Source organism: Typopeltis vanoorti, chromosome 15 (genome assembly GCF_054136105.1).
Source record: "Typopeltis vanoorti isolate ZY-2024b chromosome 15, IOZ_Tvanoo_1.0, whole genome shotgun sequence".
NCBI lineage: Eukaryota > Metazoa > Arthropoda > Arachnida > Uropygi > Thelyphonidae > Typopeltis > Typopeltis vanoorti.
In genome coordinates this window covers 74175226-74199410 of record NC_143563.1, presented here as the reverse complement: position 1 = coordinate 74199410, position 24185 = coordinate 74175226, and the positions used below count along the sequence as shown (strand labels likewise).

The 24185-nt window shown below is 34.2% G+C and overlaps 1 protein-coding gene across 1 annotated transcript in view; it reads right to left on the bottom strand.

Annotated features, from left to right (window-relative positions):
• Positions 1-22711, bottom strand: part of LOC150098894 (WD repeat, SAM and U-box domain-containing protein 1-like) — a 138110-nt gene extending 115399 nt beyond the window's left edge. The window contains exons 1-2 of the mRNA XM_090405770.1: positions 22621-22711; positions 8318-8598 (exon numbers count right to left, since the gene is read on the bottom strand). Of these exons, the coding sequence (XP_090261896.1) occupies positions 8318-8590 (273 nt within the window). The 5' untranslated portion in view covers positions 8591-8598; positions 22621-22711. The remainder of the gene's footprint in view (positions 1-8317; positions 8599-22620) is intronic.
• Positions 22712-24185: the final 1474 nt, after the last annotated feature.

The following is a 24185-nucleotide window of genomic DNA, read 5'->3' as shown; positions in this document are numbered from 1 at the left end:
AAGTGATTTAAAATATGATGCCCTACTCAGTGTATATGTGATTAATGGAGGTGTATGATGTATCATTCAAAGTTACTGACGAACATGGACAAGAGATGTGATCTGACATCCCTCCCTTGCCAATATCAATGTCTTTGAAAAAAGGCATGATTGTAGGGTACTGGTTGATAGGAGTAGTAGTATCTAGAAGAGTGCCAATATTGTAGGCTGTTCACAGAGTGCTGCAATTAAGAGGTTCTAAGAGCAGAACAATACTGAACTGGCCAATGAGGGGTACCTATGCTTCATCAATAGACATACTGAACATAGGCTATCTCACCTAATGCTAGCTCATAAACAAAATACTGTGGAATAGCTGACCATGGAATTTGATTAGAGAGATGGAAATATTTCCCAGACCGCAATCCAACGTACTCTCTTCCACACGGGTCGCTAAATTTAGTAGGAATCCAAAGCAGGTGCTCATGCTTATGCTTAACTAATCATCGACGACTATACTACAGTTTGCATCTGAGAGAGTGAATGGACTATGGAGACTCTAAAAAAAAAGTTGCTTTTAAGATGAATCTTGTTTCTGGCTATGCAAATGTGGACAATAGGAGGAGGATTAGACAAAAACCTGGAGAGAAGAAGTCACCCTGATGTCATGGTCCAGCAGAAGTATGAAGTGTCATGGTATGAGGGATGTTCTGAGAATTTCTTGGAGCAATGAATGACATCAGAACTGATACTATGAATGTTACAAAGTACCCACCCACTGTGGCTGACCAGGTACACCCTTTCAGGGTGACTGTCTTCCTATGTAGTACAGGTAAATTCCAGCAGGATGAAACACACTGTGCCAAGTTCCTGGTATTCCTCGAGAGTGTTGTATTTACCAAATACTACAACAACTTCCAGGTGTTACCATAGCTGCTGAATTTGCTGGATTTAAATCCCATAGAACATCATTAGGATTAGATGGAAATGGAATGAGAGATCCAGTGTTTGAATTCTCTTCCTCAAACGCTCACAGATCTATAGGAAGCAATCCTGATGAATTCTGCAATGTTCAAAGGTCTTACAGAGTCCATTCCACAGTGTATAGTGACAGTTCTGGCAGCAAAGGAGGGGGGGGGCTACAAACCATTAGGACAATGGACATAATATTTTGACTGGACCGTGCAAGTTTTTATTTTATTTAAACTTAAGAATACAGTATGTAAGTATCATACACTATACTATTGAGAAATAAGTGTTTTCATATTCTTTTTGTGGAGTTATTTTATACTTATGTTTCTTGTGCTTAAATTATTAATTTTATATATAAGAGTGGTTTTGGTTTTGTAGTGTTTTCTGCTAATAAAATGCTGGCTTAAGGAGCTTTGTTTTATTTTTTCATTTTGTGTATACTACTTAATATTAACAGAGAATTTATCAAAAAAATAAAACTGGAAGTCAGAAGTACAAAATGATATAGCACAAAGATTTTGTATTGGATTTTTTTCAGAAGTATATCAACAAAAACTGCTTCATATATAAAATGAAAAATGTGAAAGAACTTTGGACTGTGAGTAGATGGGGAATGAGAGTATTAGTATGTGCAAGAGATGCAATGATACAGAAGATGAGATAAAAGTGAATAATGTGGCTAAGAGTGAACTAAAACAGGAAGAAAATTATATTAAATGTGATAGGTTACAAGAACCTAAATGAGAGACAGTGAGAAAGAAGAGTGAAATGATGTGCAAAGAGGATGAGATTGAAGTAACTGGTTAATGTATATGAAAGAAAGTTAGTATGGAAAAGGAAGTGTTGAAGGATGACTTGTGCAACAATTAGATTGTTAGGAGGTGTTAGATAAAAGAGTCACAAAAAAGTGTTTTGGGTGACAAAATGAGATGTATAACTGAGACTTTTTGTGGAAGAAAAGAATGAATGAATGATCATTAGAACTAGTGGTGATTTTGCAAAAAAGTGAGAAATAAAAATACTCACAGGGATATGAGGAAGCTGTTTTTCCCAGGCACGACAAGAGTGAGTTGAAATGAAGAAGACAACAGGAAAGATGAATTGGATGATGGTTGATCTGTGCAATGCAAAGGTGTGTGGCCATTCATGAACTGAATGAATCTGATGAGAAGTAGTTTAAGAAAGATGGGCTGTATTTTGATGGATCTGCTCTTTATTGGGATGATTACTACAGGTGTTGGGGGGAGTGGGGGGGAGAGAGAGAATGTACATAGACAGGTCATGGAAAAATGGGATGAAAGAACGCAAGAGAGTAAGAGATTGGATAAGTAAAAGGAATGAAAAATTAGAGCAGTTAGAGTGGGGGGGGGGGTCTTTATTTGGGAAGATATGAAAGTATAGTAGTGATGGGAAAGAAAAGGTAATGAGGTCATAAACTGGTGAAACATCTAAACTGGATTGTTTTGAATTATGGCTAAGGCTACAAAGCTAGTATATTATATCTGCTAACTTCCTGCATTCTTCTGACCAGCTTTACCTATTCTACAGGATGAAAAACCTAAGTTTCTGAGAGTTAGAACCCTGCTACTTCTGTATAAGACTAGTCAACTCATCTTCAATTGAAAAGCCCTTATAGAGGTTCTTAGGTTCTTTGTGTCCTAGACAAGATTTGAATCCTGATCTTTCCAATAATAGAAGCACAAGGCAGTAACAACATAAACATGACTTACAGGATTCACAATAGGATGTTTTGTAAAATAATGAAAGAAGCTTCAGTTTGCTTGCATTGGGTTAGTATGAGTATGTCAATAATCCTTCAGCATACCAATTTGGTATGCTCAAGGATTGCTGGTAAGTGCAAAATTTTATTAACTCAACATAGCTGTTTGGTTATGGCAAAAGCAACTAAGGCTAAAAGGCTAGTGTCTGTCTGTCTGTCTGCAAATTGTGTGTTGTTCTGGATAATTTGCCTGTTTTGTGGAATGAAAAAAATCTCATACTCCAAGATGGAAAAAAAACTTTCTACCTGTGCATGAGACCAATTACTCAGCTGAAAAGATTTTAAAGGTTCTCATTTCCTAAACAGGATATGAACGTGATTAACCAAGAAAAATACACACACACACAGGAATGGAAACAGAGGGATAAAGAATCCTCTGGGAATATAAAGAAGAGAATGAGAAGAAGTCCTGTGAATGACATCAGAATAATTATGTGAAAAATGTCAATACATGCAATTGCTCTGAGACTATTTGATGGGAGGCTGAAATAAACAGAATATAATATCTAATAGGACAGTGGTATAATACAGGAAATGGAGGAGAAGGTGGGACAGCAATCAAAAAATATTTACACAGATTGACTGGACAAATAAAAGAGACAGTGATTCTAATAGGGAACTTTAATTATGGAAAGAATAACATGAAAGAAATGGTGAAGAAAGCAACAGTTTTAACACTACTACTAGATGGTTAGAGGTAACAACAGGTACTAATCTGAGTAGGACATGGTTAAACAGGAAGAATTTGTCAAAAAAAAAAAGGTTTTAATTAAAATAAAATAAAAAGATGTATGTATGTGTGTAAGGTAGATGGATTAGGATTCCTCAACCTTATAGTCAGGTAAAGCTCCATGTCAGTACCATGGAATGATGATCAATTATTGTTATTATACAGGCACCTCCATGGAGTCTGAAGACTCACTGTGGGAGACCCAAACTATCCACACAATCTATCATACCTCTCCTTGAATCCGTTAACAGACAAAGCACTAACAACTGACTCTGGCAACCCATTCCATTCATTCACAACTCTCTGAGCAAAACATCTAACCCCTATTAACAGTTTTACTCAACTTCCAGGGATGACTTCTTGTTCTGTCCTCTCTAGCCAAGTGCTGAAACATTTCCCCTGCATCGATCCTATAAAACCTTTTAAATAACTTAAATGTTTCTATCATATCCTCTCTTTTTTGCTTATCAACCAACTTCTGCTGTCCAACACCTCAATCTCTCCTCATTGGGAATATTCCACAGACCACTCACCATCTTGGTTGATTGTCTCCTGCCTCTGAATCTGCTCCACAACTTCCTTGTCCCCAAGAAACTCAAAAGACTAGACCTGAGCACAGTAATCCAGATGTGGATGTACCAAGGCCTTATAAAGTGGAATAAGAACTTCCTTATCTCTACTTGTCAGTGTGTTCTTCAATAGCCAAGTAATCTTATGAGCTACCTTAGCAATATGCCCTCTAAACTTCAACTCTCTATCTACTACCCACAAATCCCTAGCTTCATCTATTTCCTGGACTACAGTTCCATCAAAGTGGTACACAGCTTGTAATCTATTTATCCCAAAATGCATAACTTTACATTTTTCCACATTAAACTGACACCCATTATCTTATACTGACAGTCAATTTAAATCATCCTGCAAGCTCTCTGCATCGCCTTGATTCACTATTGCTCTATCTAATTTTGCATCATCAGCAAACAACTGAATATTTCCTTTCAGGTTATTTCCTATACCATTTATGTACAAATTAAACAGCAATGGTCCAATCACTGAACCATGTGGCACACCACTAATCACCTGTTTTTGCCTTAATTCTGCCCCTCCATATACCACCTTTTGATATCTGTCCAGCAGCCACCATCTTATTCCACATAACCGGTGTCATATCCATTTTCATTTGTTCTAATTTGCATAACAGAGCTCCATGTGGTATTCAGTCAAATGCCTTTGCAAAATCTAGTAGAATCATCGTTTATCCAACTAGCAGTCACTCTGTTATAAAAAGTTAGTAAACAACTAAGGCATGACTGACCTTTCACAAACAGATTTGAAGAGTTATGATGATAAAAGAAGTTAATAGGGCATAGGATCTGGTCAAAACACATCTAACAAAAATGGATAGGATGTAACAAGTCAGGTGAATAAATAAGGTAGGAGTTGTGCAGAAACACAAAGTTATCAAGACTACATAAGATAGCAGATATTATCAGATGAATGAGTATAAAATAAAGGACAGAAAGGTAATAACCATGGTAAGAAAACAAAAAAAGTGAAACATGAGAGGAAAGTGGCCAATCACATAAAAGGAAATCTATGGGACTTCTTCAATTATGTAGAAAACAAGAGGAAGAATGAATATGAAAGAGTATCACTGATGGATGATGATGGTAGCAAAGTGACCACTACAGAGATTGGATCAAAATTATTTAACAAGTACTTTTGTCAGCATATTTCATACTGGTGTTAATGTTTCTATGCAATGCCAGGAAGGGGTGGGGGTATGCCACATGGATTAAAAACAAATGAACTGAGGTGTAAAACATTTTGAGTAGGCCAGATGTCAATAATACTGTGAGGGAAAAGATATATTTCTACACACTTCTAGAGAGGGCACAAAGAGTTAACTCTGCTCTTCATTTAGTGGTTTAATCAGTCTTGCAATATGGAAGATCCTAAAAGAGTAAGAAAAGGGAAAGCAAAATACTGCCACTCCACAAATGATGGTAAGACTGATGTTTCTAATTCTATATCAGCCTATATAAAAATCTCAATTTATGGTTAAGAGATATTAGAGATTAGTCAGGAATAGAATGCATATTTTGGTTGACAGGTATAGGTTCTCTATGATAATCAGCATGAGTTTATAAAAGTGTATATCTTGCTTTAGCAATCCACTGGCATTTTATGAAACATGACAAATGTGCTGAGTAAAAGAGACTTGTGTACAGTGATAATTTTAGATTTTGCAAATGTATCTGAGAGACCAATAAAAGCAAACTCTTGTACAACCCAAATGGTGGGTATGACAAACATATTGGTCAGATGCATAGGAGGTTAAGTTAAAATGGAATATGGGATAATACTAAAAATGGGTAATTACTATTATTATTTTTTATACTGCTCAATGGAAGAGAGATCACAAGACCTATTGTCAAAAAGCTGGGGATTGTATTCATTGAGAAAAACAGTATGTAAAGACTGTTCAAAGAACAGAGGTAGATAAAATAAATGGAGAAAGATGAGATGTTGGTTCAATATGTGTGGACTTTATTTTACTATAATAAAATAAAACACAAATAAAATAAAGGTATAATGCCAAAATAGAGTGCACATGAGAAAATGACTGGAGAAGGTCTGCTTAGTAGGCAGAATGCCCTCTTCTGTATACAATCAAGAATTCTTAGGAAGATTTAAGGTGGTTAAGAGTGAGAGGAAGCAATGCAGGGGCTTTCTTCTGGGTAATAAAACAGAACTTTGTTTTAATAGTACTGAAATTCACTACATTACCTTCATCCCACTTGAAGAGAAGATCAGTATTTAAGACATTGGCTATGGAAGATCCTGAATCATTTAGTACTACAAGCTTTTTCAAATGATGAAAAGGAATGAAGAATACTGGCATCAGCAAAACCATTATAAGATTTGAAGTTAGTTAATTAGAGAGAGAGAATCAGTGATATATAAGAGAAAGCACATGGTTTATTTCGTATGCTTCGTTATTATTCCATCATTATTCTTTCATTCATTTACTAGTTTATATCCTAATAATGACTCTTTTCCTTTTACTGAGAAGAAATCCAACTCCTGCCTCATGTTTCATACTACTGCCAGACCAGATGATTCTTCTGCCACTTATCTCCCCTGACTCTGTCTGGCACATCTCCACTAATCAAAGGATGTCATATAGGTATCACTAAATCTTCTTGCAAAGTAAGTCTAGCTTTCCAGGAGCCCATAAAGTACAGACATTTCATGTTCCTACTGATAGCTTATCTCTTGTTGGTTTTAATTTTATTTCACTCTTTCGGTAGCTAACTTGTTGATCCAAGCCTAATCGCTCAGCTGGGTACACAGACCTTGTTTATCTGGGAGAAATAAAAGCCAGCATGTTATACTTTTTTTGCACTTCCATATTGCACCCAACTTTAATCATGTTTTGTTTTTACAATCAGGGCATTGACACTCATCTGACCAACCTTAATAGTTCTATCAGCCACCCTTGAAATGGGAACAGATTCTCTTTGCAGCTGCCTCTATGACTCAGACAATGCCATTACCTACTGGTCCACAGGAAGTATTTCATTGGGGATGTGCCTCTGAGGGTTTGAGGCTCCCCCGAGAGAAGTAGAATAGCAATGCTATACACATAGCATTGCCATTCTACTTCTCTCTCAGTGGGAGCCTGTGCTGGATAGAAATCCAGCTTACCATTATTATTAACTTTCCTGATCCTATAAATATGTTTGGGATTTATTTCTTATTCTGTTGGTCAGGTGTCTAAACAACTAGCTCTTCCTTGGTGTTAGCTGTCCTCACTAATGGCTTTAAAAAATTACATTTCTTCCCTACCAGAATCTTCTGTATGACCATAGACAAAAAAATATTCATCTTATTTTTGTTTTCCATTTTGAAAAACAAATATCCTTTTTTTTCCTATTTCCCATTTTAAAATCTTTCCACATCCCTCAATTTGAAACAGCCCATAATTCAAGAAATTTATGTTAATGCTGAATATGCAGCTACTCCTTTCTTACAAGTCACTGCCTGAATATAACAACATATAATTATTATTTAAAAGTAACCCACATTTTTTCTTCTGTTTCTCAACAACACCAATTATGCTGATGTGGCATTTCTGTAATTCCTGTGTTAGCTCCACCACTTTTCCACTGAGTTAAAGTCAGTGGAAAAGAGGTGGAGCCTTTCTGTTGAGTTTGAGGTCATTCCAGTAACTGATTTTCTAATGTTTGCCCTGGTTCCCTGACAAAAACAACTGGGTTCTTGACTGGACAATACTCCAACTGGTATGACATTTCATCATGTTGTACCATCATATTTGTGTGTGGTTTAAGCCAATAAATCAATGCAAAAGCACTTAGTTAACTGCCAGTCCATTCTCATTTGTGTAGCATTCAGGTGGATACAATCCTCAAGAAGATGAGGATTGAATATCAAGGCAAAAGCAAGGGTTGATTGTGTGCATCAGTTATCTATCTTTGAACCTTAAAACAACAACCTATTAATATTATTTATGACCAGCTGGAAGCTATAGTCCTTGGGAGAAACTTTGTTGCTGGGGAGTGCTGATAAATTGTTATTCCTATTAAATACTATAGGTTGAAGTAATCCCTAGGAATGGAAGGTTAATATAAAAAAAGTATTTCCCCAAGTCTTTAGAACTGAGGGAGATGAGAAAAAAGGTAATATACTTGCTACCACTCACAGCCCTTGAGGTGTTTATAATCCACAGAAATAGTTGGTGAATGGTAAAAGTGATACTATGTAGGATAGATATTGTCTATAAACTCTCAATTAGAAATTGTCAACAACAAAATAAATATGAGAAAAATTACCTGCACACTCCAGAACATGACAGTTCCATCAGTTGAACAGGAAGCTACCACAGTACCAAATGGTGAAAATCTGACACAATTAACACCATATGTATGTTCATTGAGTGGTGAGAATGGTAATTCAGCATATTCTCCATCTTCATTAATATTCCACAAGCGAACTGTCTTATCATTTGAAGAAGTAGCTAAGAGTGAACCAGAAAAGTCACAACATGTGACATCACTAGAATGCCCTTCTATCACCTGTATACAAGTGGCACCTTCTATAGACATTTTAAAACCTAAAAAAAAAAAAAATAAAATAAAATAAAATTAAATTAAATTATAAATTAAAAATGAAAGTATATAATTAAAAACATGTCAAGTTTACAGCAATAAATAATATGAAGCACTTGTTACAGATTACTGGAACCAGCCAAGCATATTTTTATGATTTTTTCATATTTGCATATTTAAGATGCAAAAATAAAAATATAATATTACACAATTAGATTAGCTTTTAAAAAGTATCTGTGTCTTTTGGCATGGCAGGATTGTAATGATGCAAAGTCTTACAATGCATCATTACAATCCTGTACAATTTTACTTTGCATTTTACTTTATGCAAGGTCATGATTAAAATTTGATTCATATATGCAGCAATTATATATATGAAAAGTTTAAGTCTCAAAAATATAACCAGAAACTGTCTATTAGAATTTTTTGCATACTGATAGGTTATCTCCAATCTCAGGTGAGCTAGGCAAGGTTTTCATGCTATAGGATAAAGTTTTTTTTTTTACTCCAATACAGACATGTTTAAAGTGCACACATTTTATAAATGGCACTATGGTCTACAAATGTTTTTGCCCTAATCAAACAGCCAACAAACCCAAATATTTTTAAGCTGTTACTAGCCAGTGAGAACTTCCATAGATTTGAAAACACAAACATATTACATTAATTGCATGCAGATCATCTGCATCTCAATACAAGCTGTAAATCTTTTACAAATTTCAACATTTTCTTTATGTATGAGTAATCACCATGAAGAAATTGATGTAGAACCATGTAACTTTAACATTATTCTACATATTCCCCGCAAAGTGTATTAGTAATATACTTCCACCCTTTGACTTTAAATTGCTTTATCATCTTCATGAGGTTTACCATATGCCATTGCTTCTATAAAGATAATTTCTTTATCAAGAGTGGAGCTAAGTTAGTAATCAGTTACAAACTAATCAGTATCTCTAGAATGGTCATCGTTATTGGAAAGGCTAATTAGAATCCATATCTAGAGGTGGATAGTTAGCACATTGTCTATAAAGGACAGGACAGCATTGTTAAAAAATAGGTCTTGTTTTAGCAATATTTGCTCCCATTTTAAGAGTTGGAAAAGTTGGATAAGTGGAATATAAACCACAATACTTTCAGATTTTTCCAAAGCATTTTAAAGGATTCACAGTGAAGGTTATTATACAAATGCAAAGAGATGAATCTGCAAAACAGTTTTGTGACATGGATAGGTGAATGGTTGACTAACAGGTATCTGAGGATAACATATGAAGTGCTAAGTTTCTAATAGGAATACCACAAGGTTCTGTGCTTGGGGCACAGTTGTATATTAATGATACTGAAATTGGTCTGTATAGTAACATACAATTATTTTCTGATGACACAAAGCTAAGAAGGGTAATAAGGAAAGCTTCCAATGCAGAATTTTTACAACCTGATTTAGGCAAACTAGTTCTATGAGCAAATGAAAATGAATAATAGTTCAATGTTGCTAAATATAAGATGATGTATTTTTGACTAAAGACATTGCAAGAGGAGTATTATATTACTGGTAATTTGCTACAAATGGTCACGGTAGCCAGAGTTAAAATTAGGGCCCATAGTGGTAGGTGGTAAATCATTACTGGATAACTGCAATGTTGAAAGAACTCTAACTTGGAAAAGGAAGTTACAAATTCTGGCTACTCTGCTCAGACATGGCTCACTTCAAAGGAAATGAGGAAACAATTTAAAAGATCTAGAATCAGACAAACAACGACATTTTGCAGCCCACGGCCGGTGGAAGGAGAATTCAGGTCATCCCTGGAAACTGCATAAAGATGTATGAATAAGGACTGTCTGCAAGATATCGCCAATAAAAAACATTCCTTTTTTTATAAACAGTCAAACTTGGTTATAACAAGCACCATGGGCCAACAAAATATCCTCATTATAACCATTACTCACTATATCAGTGATGAGTTAAATCTATCGCCCATTTTTTTTTACTTCTCAATAACTCAATAAAAAACAGATTCAAAAAAAAAAAAAAAAAGTACTGGAGAGAGAAAATAATATAATTACATACCTAGATATTATTTGCATAAATATGTTTGTATAAACTACAATACACTTAATATTAAACACAATTTATTTGTCCATAATTTTAAAACCATACACTTAACACAGTTTATTTCTCTTTAATTAAAAACAATACTAATTAATAATCATGATTTCAATTAGTCTTTTTATAAACCAACATAATGATATTACATCTGTTTTGAAATGGATCCAGCAAACCAATGATGCATACAAAATTGTCGCATTCAAATTGTTTAGCAAATTTTCACACTTAAGCCTTCAAGATTAGACCATCTACTGAGAATCCAGCACTTTTTTGTGAAGTGAACTATTGAAGCAATGCTTCACTGACATTTGTAAGTTTGTACTTTCTAAATTTTTTTTGTTTCGGTTATGTTATTTTCTGGTGCTGATATGGATATGTAAACAACTGTATTCTTCCACAATGTCGATACTATTGAAGAGGACAAAGAAAACTTTTTTACACACTTCAACATTTTTTGCTAGTGAATAATTTTGATTTATTTACAAACTCAAGAAATACTTTCTTTTAGTACGGGTTTCCGAAGGAAGGGTTCGTTTTTAACTTGATTTTAAAGTCATGACAATGTTTGCAGTGTTTAAATAAAGTGAGGGGAGAAGGCCAGAGGCTACACACTGGAGACGTAGATAGTGAGGGGAAGATGGTCTCCAAGGACAAGATTATGTTATAAACTATAACTTTCATTTTCATTCCATTCCTTTCATTTTTGTCTATTCCAAGAATATGGTATTCCAAGAACTATCTGAACAATTAAGAATGCTTGCATAGTTACCAAAATTTATATAGTATATTCGTGTAGTATGCTCATTATAAAAGTGAACAATTTTATGGGAATATGCATAAATTTAAATCGTTATGGTTTTTTGCTCATTACAGTCATGATCTCATAATTTTTGTACTCATTACAACAACGTTCGACTATATTTAATTCTTTGCTACTGGAAGTTTATTAATAGCAAGTAAGTATTGTTTATGCTATTAGATATGGTTCATCAATGTCAGCATTTAAAGTGATCCTTTTAGTATGACAATCATCATTCAGCTTTTAACATGTACATGCATCTATATTATTATTATTAATAATAAATTTTATTTTATATATAATAAATATACTTATAAAAAATATATAAATACATTATTTTATATACATAAATATTATATTATATATTATATTTTATTAACATTATATATATATATAAATATTATATTATATATTATATTTTTATTAACATTATATATATATAAATATTATATATATATATATATATATATATATATATAAATGTCAAGCACCCCCTAACAATGTTAGTAGTGCTTATGGGTCAAAGTTATATAACAGAGAGGAGACCTCCAGATAGCCTTTACAGGAATGTGGAGAACCAATTAGAGCTACTGACCTAATGTCCAATCCTCACCTTCTCGGGGTGCACCCTGTGAGGTATCTACCTGGATACTGAACAAATGAGGATGGGCTGGCAATTTGTGATATAGCCAACCAAACTGTGGCTTAAACCACAATATTAAATGATGGCACAACATGACAGAATTTCATACCAGCTGGGGTGTCAGCTGGTAAAACAAGGCCCCCATTGTTTTTGCCAGGGAACCTGGGCAAACAGCAAAAAGTCAGCTACTGGAACAAACCCTAAAACACACCCCAACTCAATATCACCAGAGCTCAAGATTGGTATTATCAACATAAGGAGCCTGAATGGCAAAGAAATTGAGCTAGCTGAGGAATTGGATAAGTACCAGATCAACATAACATGGGTGACTGAAGCAAAAAAAGACAAAAACTCGTGAGATCTGAACAATAAATACAAAATGTTATATTCAGGCAATGAAAATCAAGGAAAAGAAGGAGTAGCCACAGTATTCAACACTAAATACGAAATTAATCTTCTTGAATGGCAGGCAATTTCAAGTAGAGTGATGTGGGCAAATATCAGAATGGGGGAACTGGACAATCAGACTTATTTTTGCCTAGGGTCCCACAGAGGGTTCTGCTAAGGTAGAAGTGGAGGAATTTTTTGAGGCTTTAGAGAAAGCAACTGACACAATGAAAAATGAAAAGTTGGTCCTTGTTGAGGATCTAAATAGCACAGTAGGAAACGATTGTCAGACATACAAAAATATTTTGGGAAAATTTGGAGAAAAAAGCAAAACTAATAATAATGGCAAATACTTCTTGGATTTCTGCTCAGGACATGGACTGGTTATTACTAACACCAATGTTCCAACAAGTGCACTAATTCACATGAGAGAAGAGGCAAGGAATAAGAAAAGTCTCATTGACTATGTTATTGTTGATAGTGATGTTTTCTCCCTGGTGCAGGAAACTAGAGTGCACAGAGGATTTTAAATTGGAAGTGATCACCATTTAGTCTTCAGCAGGATAAAATTGAATTTCATATTGAAAAGAAGAACATGTAAGAAAGTTTTAAAGCGAATAAAAGTTGTCGAATAAAACTGAGAACTGCTCAGTTTACATCTGAGCAGTTCTCAGATGTAAACTGTAGACTAAAATATACAAACATTATTCAAGAAAAAATGAAAGAGTTTGAGAACAGGAATCAAACCTTGGAGTTTCAGTGGCAAGCTCTGAAGAAAACACTGATTGATTCAGCCAGGCATGTGGTGAGGTTGTGTGCAAGGATAGAAAAATCAGAACTCCATGGTGGACACAGGAAGTTGAAGAGACAGTGAAGGAAGAGAAGAATGCATATCAAAAGTTCCTGGCAAATAAGTCAGCTTGTGCTCTTAGAGAATACAGAGACAAATGTAAGAAAGCTAAACACTGTGTAAAACTAGCTAAACACAAGTCATGGGAAGACTTTGGTAAGACTTTGAAAAATGAAAAGTTAGTCCTTGTTGGGGGATCTAAACAGCAGAGTAGGAAATGATTATCAGACATACAAAAATATTTTGTATGTCTGACAAAAACCTGATATCAAAATTGGAGATGTTAATGTCAGCTCTTTTGCTTTATGTGGATGATGTTATACTTCTAAATAAATCCAGTACAAGTCTGCAAGATTCTCTGACTAAATTGAATAACTGTTGTAATAGATAAGGCATGAAGGTCTGCAATAACAAGTCAAAGACAATGAAAATAGCCAGAAGCATTGAAAACATTGACTGCATTGTGAATGGAGAACCTATAGAACCAGTAAAACAGTTCAGCTACTTAGGCACGATTTTTACTGAAGATGGTAAATTGAATATGTAAACAGACAACAGGATCAACAAAGCCAGTATGGTAGGAAATCAACTGAATAAATTTGTATGGAATAAGAGAGAAATTAGTCAAAACACTAAATCAGCTGTATACAAACAGTGTTCAAACCAGTTTTAACTTATGGATCTGAGAGCTGGGTTAGAAGCAAAACACTTGACCAAAGACTAGAGATCACAGATATGAGAGTCCTGAGAAAAATAAGGGGCGTGAACAGATGGTATCAATGGCAATATCATATTAAAAACGAGGATATTAGGAAAGAACCTGACATTGTTAACATCTGGGAATGTGTTAGCAGAGCTAATCTCAGGTGGTATGGTCACTTAAACAGAATGGGAAAGGAAAGATTAGCAAAACAAGTGTTCTCTACCAGGTTGGCAGGAAAAAGACCCAGAGAAAGACCAAGATATAGGTGGATTGATATGGTAAAAAGTGTCTTAGAAGATAGAAATATAAGATCTGACAATGTTGGAGCCTTGACAAGTAATAGATTGATTTGGAGGAAAATTGTAGATAGGAAGTTAGTAATGATGTAAATTTTTCATGCAGTACTATCATATCCTGTACACCCCTTGAGGGTAAATGTCAGGAATTTGATGATGATATAAATGTTAAAAATTATTAATAATAAATAAACTTTAATAAAGATAATCTATAAAGCAGCCTCTGAAGTACTTGGAAAGAAAAATAAAATATTAAAAAGAAAAACATTAAAAATATAACTAAAACCGCAGTACAGAAAGTTCATGAAGATTCTTGGGACAGATTTATTAATAAAATAGAAGAAGACAAAAATGGAAGACAAGACATAGCCTACAAAATATTAAGGAAATTAAACAACAAACAAAGAGATATAACAGAAATCAACATAATACAATGGATAAAACAATATAAGAATTTATGGTATGATCCAAATTTAATAACAGAAAATAATAACAAAAAAATCAGTACTGATATAGAACCAATTAGATTAGAAGAACTAAAAAAAGCAATAAAAGTATCAAAAAATAGAAAATCAACTGGATTAGATGACATAAATATAGAGCTTTGGAAATATGGCAGAGAATATTTACATCACAGATTCTTAAAATTAATAAATAACTGCTGGAGGAAATGTGAGGTTTCATCAAATTGATTAAAAGCTAAGGTTATATCTATATTTAAGAAAGGAGACAGAGATGATTATGGAAATTACAGAGGAATAAGTTTATTCAATACAGGTTACAAAATTTACAGTAATATCCTGAACAAAAGACTTAGAAATGTTTCAAACAATCTATTCTCAGAAGAAGAACAGTTCCAGACATGGAGGATCATGTATAGACAATATTTATGTGTTAAAACAGATTACTGAAAAAACACGAAAATTTAATTTAGAGACTCATGTGGCCTTTATAGATTAAGAAAAAGCTTTTTATAAAATACACAGAGAAAAAGTATGCGATACAATGAAAAACAAAACAAAACAAAACTTTGTATAGCTTGTACACTTGGTACAAGCTATAAAAAGTTTATATAAAGATACAAAAAGACAGTTAGGTAATAAATTAACAGAAGAGAATGAAATAAATCAGGGTGTCAGAGAGGCTATCTCCAACTCTATTCTTATATATATTGATCATATTATTAAAATATGGAAAACAACAATAAAACAAGATATCCAGTTAACCAGAAGAACTGTTATCAATACAATGATGCTATATGATCACATTATATTACGAGACAATGAAAATGACCTTCAGAAATCAGTTTATGAATTAAAATAAGCCAATAATAAAATTTCACAAAAGAAGACAAAAGTCATGGCATTTAAAGGGAAAGATCATTTTAGATCAAAAATAGTTAGAGAAAATAAAATAATAGAAAAGATTACACAGTTTAATTATTTAGGCTACATAATAACATATCTAAAATATAAAGAAAACTAAAGAAATTTCAGATAATCTGTGGAACAATTAAAAGGACACTGAATAAAAAACAAGATGAGAAACATAGCTAAAATTTTATAAAGTAATGGCCACTCCCACTCTATTATATGGTTAGGTAGCATGGACTGTTAAGAAGAATGATGAAAGTAAAACACAACAGGCAGAGATGAGATTTTAAGAGCAATTAAAGGATGCACAAAATTGGACCATATAAGAAATAAAGATATCAGAAAAGAACTAGATATTTACAACATAAATGAAATGATCAAAGAATATAGAGAGAAATGAAAAAGAACATCTTTTTAGGATGGAAAGATATCAGCTACCAAAAGAGGTGGATAGATATAGACCAAAGGGAAAAAGAGAGAAAGACCAGCTGCAAGATGGAAAGACCAGTGAAGCTAGAACAGGCAAATGCCTAATCTTTGAAGAGAAGAAGATTATTATTATTAATCCTCCATGGAGTTGGCAGACTCATCATGGGAGGTTCATTCAACTGACAACACTTTTATCATACCGAATCTGATGGGGGAGGAGAGACTGACTGTAGGTGAGCAAGAGGTGTATGGGGAGTTGAGTAAACTAGATGTTAATATGGGACTTGATAATATATCACCACATATTCTGAAAGAATGTGCCAGGGAGTTGACACCTGCCTTGACATATTTTTTTAATATGAGTCTTGCACTCGGTCAAGTTCCTAAGGAGTGGAAGGAGGGCAAGATTGTGCCACTTCATGGTGATCAAACTCAAGCATCAAACTATAGGCCTATCTGTGTGTCAGGTGTTGTGGTTAAGTTGTTGGAGAAGCTTGTGAGAACTAGGATCCAGAGTTAGGTTGATAACAATGGTATTATCTTTGATGGACAGCATGGATTTGCTAAAGGAAGGTCATGTTTTAGTAATCTACTTACTTATTACAATAAAGTGACTGCTTTCTTGGAAAGAGGAGGATACACAGTAATATACTTGGATTTTGCAAAGGCTTTTGATATAGAGTACCTCATGATAGGTTGACAGTCAAACTAGAGCAGATGAGGTTGGATATTACATTGGTGCATTGGATTGGAGACTGGCTATCTGATAGGTATCAACAAGTTGTGTATGGGGGAGCGATATCCAGGAAAAGGAAAGTCACTAGTGCAGTGCCTCAGGGGCCTGTTTTAGGTCCATTACTGTTTAACTTGTATATTAATGATATAGGTGAAGATTTGGATGGAGATATTCAGTTGTTTGCAGGAAGACTTGAATAGATTGAGTGATTGGGCAAGCAAATGGGGATGTGAATTCAATGTTGCAAAATGTAAGGTTTTAAAATTTGGAAAACAAAGATGGGATGCAGAATTTATGCTTGGTAAGAATATATTGTTGGAGGTAGAGGAAATAAGAGATCTGAGGGTGATAGTGGATAAGGATCTAAAATTTAGGGGACACATCGCCAAAATTGTGAAGACAACAAAAAGGCTTCTGGGAATGATGCAGAGGACATTGACGTGTAGAAGTAGTGTTGGATTCTGAATATATATAGATTGGAGTAATTATTATTTGCTTCAGAATCCAACATGATCTTCCATCACAAAGGCTAGACTTGTAAATATTATTTAATGTAAACAACTTATTTTACAATTTAATATTCATATAACTACTTTAATTTTGTCTAATATCTAATTATTTAATCAAAGATATATGTATTAATAATGAAAAAACTGTATTAAATATTATTAAGCTACTTTAATTATTACTATGTTAATATTATAACAATTTGTATTTGATATGTTAACTGCGCATTAATTGAAATGTAAATATTTTCAATTTATTCCTATTTGTAGAAATTTAACGTTATGTAATAGCTCAATTTTATTATGTTTTGTTTTGTTGTCATGGAAACGTATGTTAGATAGCTTCCACGTTTTGGAACACCACGTGAGGAGAAGGTTTATTGAAAAGAGTTTTAGATCACGAGAACAATTTAGGCAGGAACAACGGATATAAAAAGGAAAGAACGCTGAAAATTGAGGGGAGATTAGATTATTAAGAGAGAGAGAAAGGAGAGGATTGGCATTAGGTTGGAATCGGAGCATTCGGCATCGGGAATCATAGTGCGATAATAGCGAGTCGGCAAGTCACTCAAGCAGCTAATAAAGTCTACTAGTCGAGAGGCAGTTAGCTAATAAGTTGTAGAATAACAATTATAGCTACGGAAGACAGCTGAGTAACTACTAAATAGACTAGCAATACTTCAGTTGAGATTTAATTTCAGGGCCGACCTGTCAAGCGCACACAAAATCTTGAAATAAACCATGATGTTACTAGAGTAGTAGAGGCTGTAAAATTGAAGTTTACTGTTAGCTGTGCTTAGAAATATATTGCCTAAAGAATTAAATGAATGCAGGACAAATGAACAGCTGGGCATATAAAACCTCAAGTTAAGGAATTATTGTGTATTGTCTTAATTCATAAGTGATCAGTAGTATTTCATGCAAGAACGTTTGTTTATGTGTATAGTGACCGACGATTAATTCAGTTATTGCTTAGAAGATTTAATTAATGAGTGCCGTATACTGTTTAAAGCGTTTACAGTTATAAAAAGTGTTTACGTATAAGTAGATGAAGAAAAAAGATTAGCGGTAAGATTATTTCAACCATTAAGATTTCTAAACAGAGAAGTGTGTGAGTTTCATCCTAGAATTTCCTTATATTAACAGTAATTATTGGTGCGAATTAACTGAAGTGTAAAATTAAAAGTGTTTGTTTGTGAAGAGGTGTTGCTGCATTTTTATTGTATTTGAAACTTAAGAAACTGTGAGATATTTATGCAATTGGTTACTGAGGAACTTTGTGACTTTGAGTTTTACCAAGCAGTTAATTGAATTTTGTGAGAGCTATAATGTTTATAATATCTTACTTAGTGATTTGAACTTAAGTGTAATTTGTGATTATAAAATTAAATGTTTGTTTTTGTTAATCTAAAGTTGTATTTTGGCTGAATCTCTTTTACTGCACCATTCATAAAATATTCAAACCAAAGCGGGAGTGATAAAAAGGTTAAATATACTCGGCCAGTATATATAATAACAACATATAAAGGAAGGGTAGTTGAGAGTTGGTTTATCTTCAATTCTTGAACTAATTCAGATATAAAGTGGCGCAGTCTTTAAATATAAATTTTCTTTATATTTGAATTAGAAATCAACTTACAACGTATCAATTAGTTAAGAACATCGTAATAGTAATCATGTCGGATCCAAAGTAAGGATTGACAAGAAGTAGGATCCAACAGTAGGGAGATTCTTGTTCTGTTGTATAAGGCTTTGATTAGGCCACATGGACTATTGTGCCCAGATTTGGTCACTGGGTTTTCAGAAGGATGAAGAGATGTTGGAAAGGGTCCAAAGGCAACTGACTAAGGTTGTTTCTGACCTCTGGAATGATGAGTATGAGGAAAGATTGAGAAGATGTAATTTGCAGAGTCTGGTGAAGAGGAGGAACAGGGGAGATATGATAGAGACCTACAAGTTGGTAAGGGGTTGTTATAAGATCAATGGTGGAGAAGTTCTACAGAGAATAGTGGGAGATCAGGGGAGAACCAGAGGTCATCCCTGGAAACTGTATAAAGAGGCTGTAAGGGAGTGAGAGGCAGGTTTTTTTCGTGCAGAGTTGTGAATGATTGGAATGCCTTGCCTGAGAGTGTGGTGTCTGCAAGGAGTTTGAGTGTGTTTAAGGCTAGGTATGATGAGATGTGTGTGTGATAAAAGGACCCCCCAGATGAGTCTTTGATTCCATGAGGTCTTGGGGTAATAATAATAATAATAACCTTAAAATCCTTAACACTCCTTGCATTAACAACACATTGTGATAATGCATTCCATTCAGTGACAACTCTCCATGTAAAAAATCTACTCTCCCCCCCCTCCTCTTCACCATACTTTTACATAACTTCCAGAAATAGCCTCCATTTTTTTATCTTCCTGCCTTCTATTCTTTTTATAATCTCATCTGGATTAATCTGATAAAATCCTCTCACTAATTTAATGTCTCTATCATATCACCTCTTTTCCTCCTATCCACTAAACTCTGCAATCCACATTTGTTTCAAGCTTTCTCCATAAGAAGTAGTCCAAGGTCTTGATATTGCCTTAGTCACTTGTCTGTGAACCCTCTCAGTCCACATCACACTAAAAAATCAGGTGACCAGATTTGAGTACAACATCCAAGTGTGATCTGACCAGTGCTTTATACAATGGCACAACCACTTCCTTATCTCTACATGTTAGAGTACTTCTTATCATAGCAGCACTATGATGTGCAGCCTTTGCAACACTAGTAATATGCCCTCTAAACTTCAGTCTAGAGGAACAACCATCACTCCCAAATCTCTAAGTTCACCCACTTGCTGCAGTATGGGTACCGTCGATATAGTACAGCCTTGTATTTCTGCACTCCGAAATGCAACACCTTGCACTTATTGATATCAAAACTACAACCCCCAATCCTTTGTCCAAGTCAAAAGTCTATTCAAATCTTCCCAAAATGCAGGGTTAATTCCCCAAAGGGAATTAACATCAGCAGCGCTACTTATAATTCTTCCCAACTTTGCATCATCAGCAAACAACTGAAGATCCCAGTCAGTCCACATGATCATTTACAAACAAGTTAAACAGCAGGGGCACAAGAACAGAACCCTGGAGAAAGCCACTGGTTACCCTCTTTTTTTGAGACACAGCTCCATTATATTATACACACAACTTGCTAATATTGTTCAGAGAGCCAATCTAACCAATATACTGTCTGTTCCCATCCTCTGCAGCTTGTACGCCAACTTATCATGTGGTAATCTATCAAATCTTTTTGCAAAGCCTAAGAATATCACTGTATATGATACTCCCTTATCTAACACACACTCGTTACCCTATCATAAAATGCAAGTAAATTGATAAAACAGGACCTACCCTTTACAAATCCATGCTGACCATAATAAAGAATACTATGTCCATCAACTCAACCCTGTATTTTATTCCTAACCAATCTCTCCAACAACTTGACCATAACCGCAGTTATACAGACTGGTCTATTTTTGGAAACTTCTTTCCTAGAACCATGCTTTTGGAGTGATACTACTCTGCCTTCTTTCCACTCCTTAGAAACCCTACACAATGCAAGACGTTCATTAAATAACCAGGTCAAGGGCATAGCTAACTGTGGCGTACATTCTTTAAGAATACGTAGTGATATGTCATCCATTCCAACAGGCTTATTAACATCTAACTCAACCAACACTGATTCTTTCACTTCCAATTCTCCTAATATTTGCCTCCCTTCTATATATTGCACAACATAATTTATACCAGTATCATATACACTGATGAAGTGCTCATTCAATAATTCCACTATATCCTTTGCAACTGTTATTTTGCTGCCATAACTATCCACTAGTGTCAACCTTCCATAATTATTTTTTCTCTTGCTTGCCATATAGTGGAAAAATTCCCTTCGGTTAACTTTGGCTTGACCAGAATCTCCTCTCATACTGCACCTTTTCTTTCTTTCTTTACCATGCTCATCACCTTTCTAGCCTGCACTTTATACTCTTCATGGATCCAATCACCACCATCTGTCTTGTACCACCTCCATAAAATTTTCTTTTCTGACACAGCCTACTTGATTTTGCTGTTCATCCATTTCACTCCTACCCTATTTACTCGCTTAACCCTTGGTATGCAGTTATACATTGCTTTTGTCAGATACCGTCTTGTGAGTTTCCATGCATCGTAACATGTTTTAAAATGATATCAGGATTATGAAGACAGATTGAGAATTTGTAGACTGCAGACACTAGCAAACAGGAGAAGGATGGTGATATGATTAAGACTTACAAACTTCTGAAAGGGTCATACAGGATTTCAGTTGATGCAATTTTTCATTTTATGGAGGGTAGGGAACGGACATGAGAGCATCCTTTGAAGCTGATAATGAATGCTGCTAAGAAGGGAGTGAGAGCTACATTTTTCTCTCATAAGTTGGTGTATGATTGGAATGGACTGCCAATAGATGTTGTGTGTGCAAGCAGTGTGAATGAATTCAAGAAATTTGATAACTGGTGTGTGTAGTATGTGGCCTCCCTCGATGAGTCCCTAACTCCCTGGAGGTCTTTCTTAATAATTTTAATGATCACAGAATGGCAATTAATTGCCATTCTGTGATCTTGTACTGACGATGCCTATGATACTTAGGCAAAAATTCTATGCTAATAGTTTTTTATGAGAGTTTTCCTCTGGTTTTATAATTCTTTTCAATAAGCCATCTCACAGTATTTCATTATTGAAATACTGGCATCCTGTATGACCCCTTCAGAATATTAGTGTATTTGAATCTAATTCACGTGTTCATTTTTGATAATTTTTTAAAAGCTTCTTAAATATATTTCTTTTCTATGTTATATTCTCTTATTTCTTTTTTTCTATAATACATAACTTCATGTTTCAAATCCCTTATACCCTATTATAACCTTGATCAGTTTGAAGATACCATTATCAACAAGAATGCAAATAAATGTACATTTATTACATTAAAAAGCAAATGGCTTCCACATTAATTTTCACCTTAATTAAACTTAAGCATAATTATGCCCTTCATCATGCTTAAACATAATCACAACCATATATAAATATCTATATGTCCATATAGATTTGCTAAACAGTGAAGGGTCTTTACATAAAAATAGTATAATTTATATTTCACGAAACACAACTAAACTTACCTTAATATCTTGCATTTAAACTCTTTTATGACCACTTTGATAGAAAACTGTTGTTTCAGTCACCAGGGACAACCAGTTGCTGTCTCCTAGCAAAAACGTTCAATTTGCTAGAAATCAATATACATTTCTAAAAGGAGAGAGAGAGAGAGAGATCGATCAATATCTTAGATATATAAAACTAGTCACAAAAAAAAAAAAAAAAATCAATATATCTACATATGTATGCAAGCCAGACATGATTACTTTTCAATGCCAAATCTGTAAGGTAAAATAAATATTAACTTTGAAGTTTTGAAATTGAATACTTAAACATCATTTAAGTATATTTAAGCTACAGGTAATTAATTCTACTAGTCATATATAAATTAAAGCAGTAAACTTTTTTCAATTCAGCTAGAGCAAAAATGAAATGGTTTTCTACTTAATATAATAAAAATTAGATTTTCTAAAACAATTTTTAAAATAATTAAAAACAAAACAAATGAAACATTAACAAAATTGACTAGTAAGGGTGATAAAACTAGGAGGAAACATAAAAGAAATGGCAGGAGCATTAACAAGTATCAGAAAGTAGTTTACAAAGGAAGATAGCCTAGATTTCCTAATTTATCATCTTTGATGATAAATTAGGAAATGCTACATGGAATATTTTGATATGACATCCTTGCAAGGTGAATTGAAGATAATCTGGACAAATAATAAATATCCATAAAAATGCTGCTCAATGGTAGGTTATGCAGTTTGGACTGAAATGACCAGTGGCATAGCTAAAGCTGTTGCCATCCGGGGCAGTCCCTTAGTTTGCTGCCCCTCTCAATACACACCAAAAATATTACAAAAAGTCCAAACGACATATAGGGAAATAAATTAAAACACTATGTTTATTTTTGAAGTAAAACTTTGATTTCAACATTCTAAAATGTTATTTTTCTTGCTTTTCTGTTAGCAAAATCGATGACATTGGTGAAGTCTATTTCATAGTAATGTAGGTAATTCTTAATCAAATTTTATTAAGAAAAACTCTTCTCACAACTAGCAACACTTACAGTAATTGTGAGGAAAATTCGCAGTAGTATTACAATATTTGGAACTGAGTTCTCGAGACTGTATTTTAGAATTAAATGCTTCAAAAATGTTCAAAGTGCCACCCAGGGCAGACCCCCCCCCCCCCCAGCTATGCCACTGGAAATGACTGCATAGTAAATATTATATTGATAGAAATTTGCTGCAGGCAGTTAATGAGGTTAGAGATTTAGGAGTAATAGTGAACAGAGATTGAAATTCAGAGAGTAAAATTGCTAAAGTGTTATAATCATTGTAATATCAGACAGATCTTATATCAATATAAGATCTGTCTGATATTACACGGTTATTCACGTTCATTTGCAAGGTAACTGCCCATTAAAATTTTTGATATTATTACTGTACCAAAATCTAGGTTCTCAAATTTCAGCTCATTAAATGGTTCTGATATTTTCTCAGCCTCCCAATCCAGGTTTTCCTCACTCACAAACCTTCAATTGAAGCATTTTGCTGCATGTTCTCAGACTGGTTTTTCTGTTTGC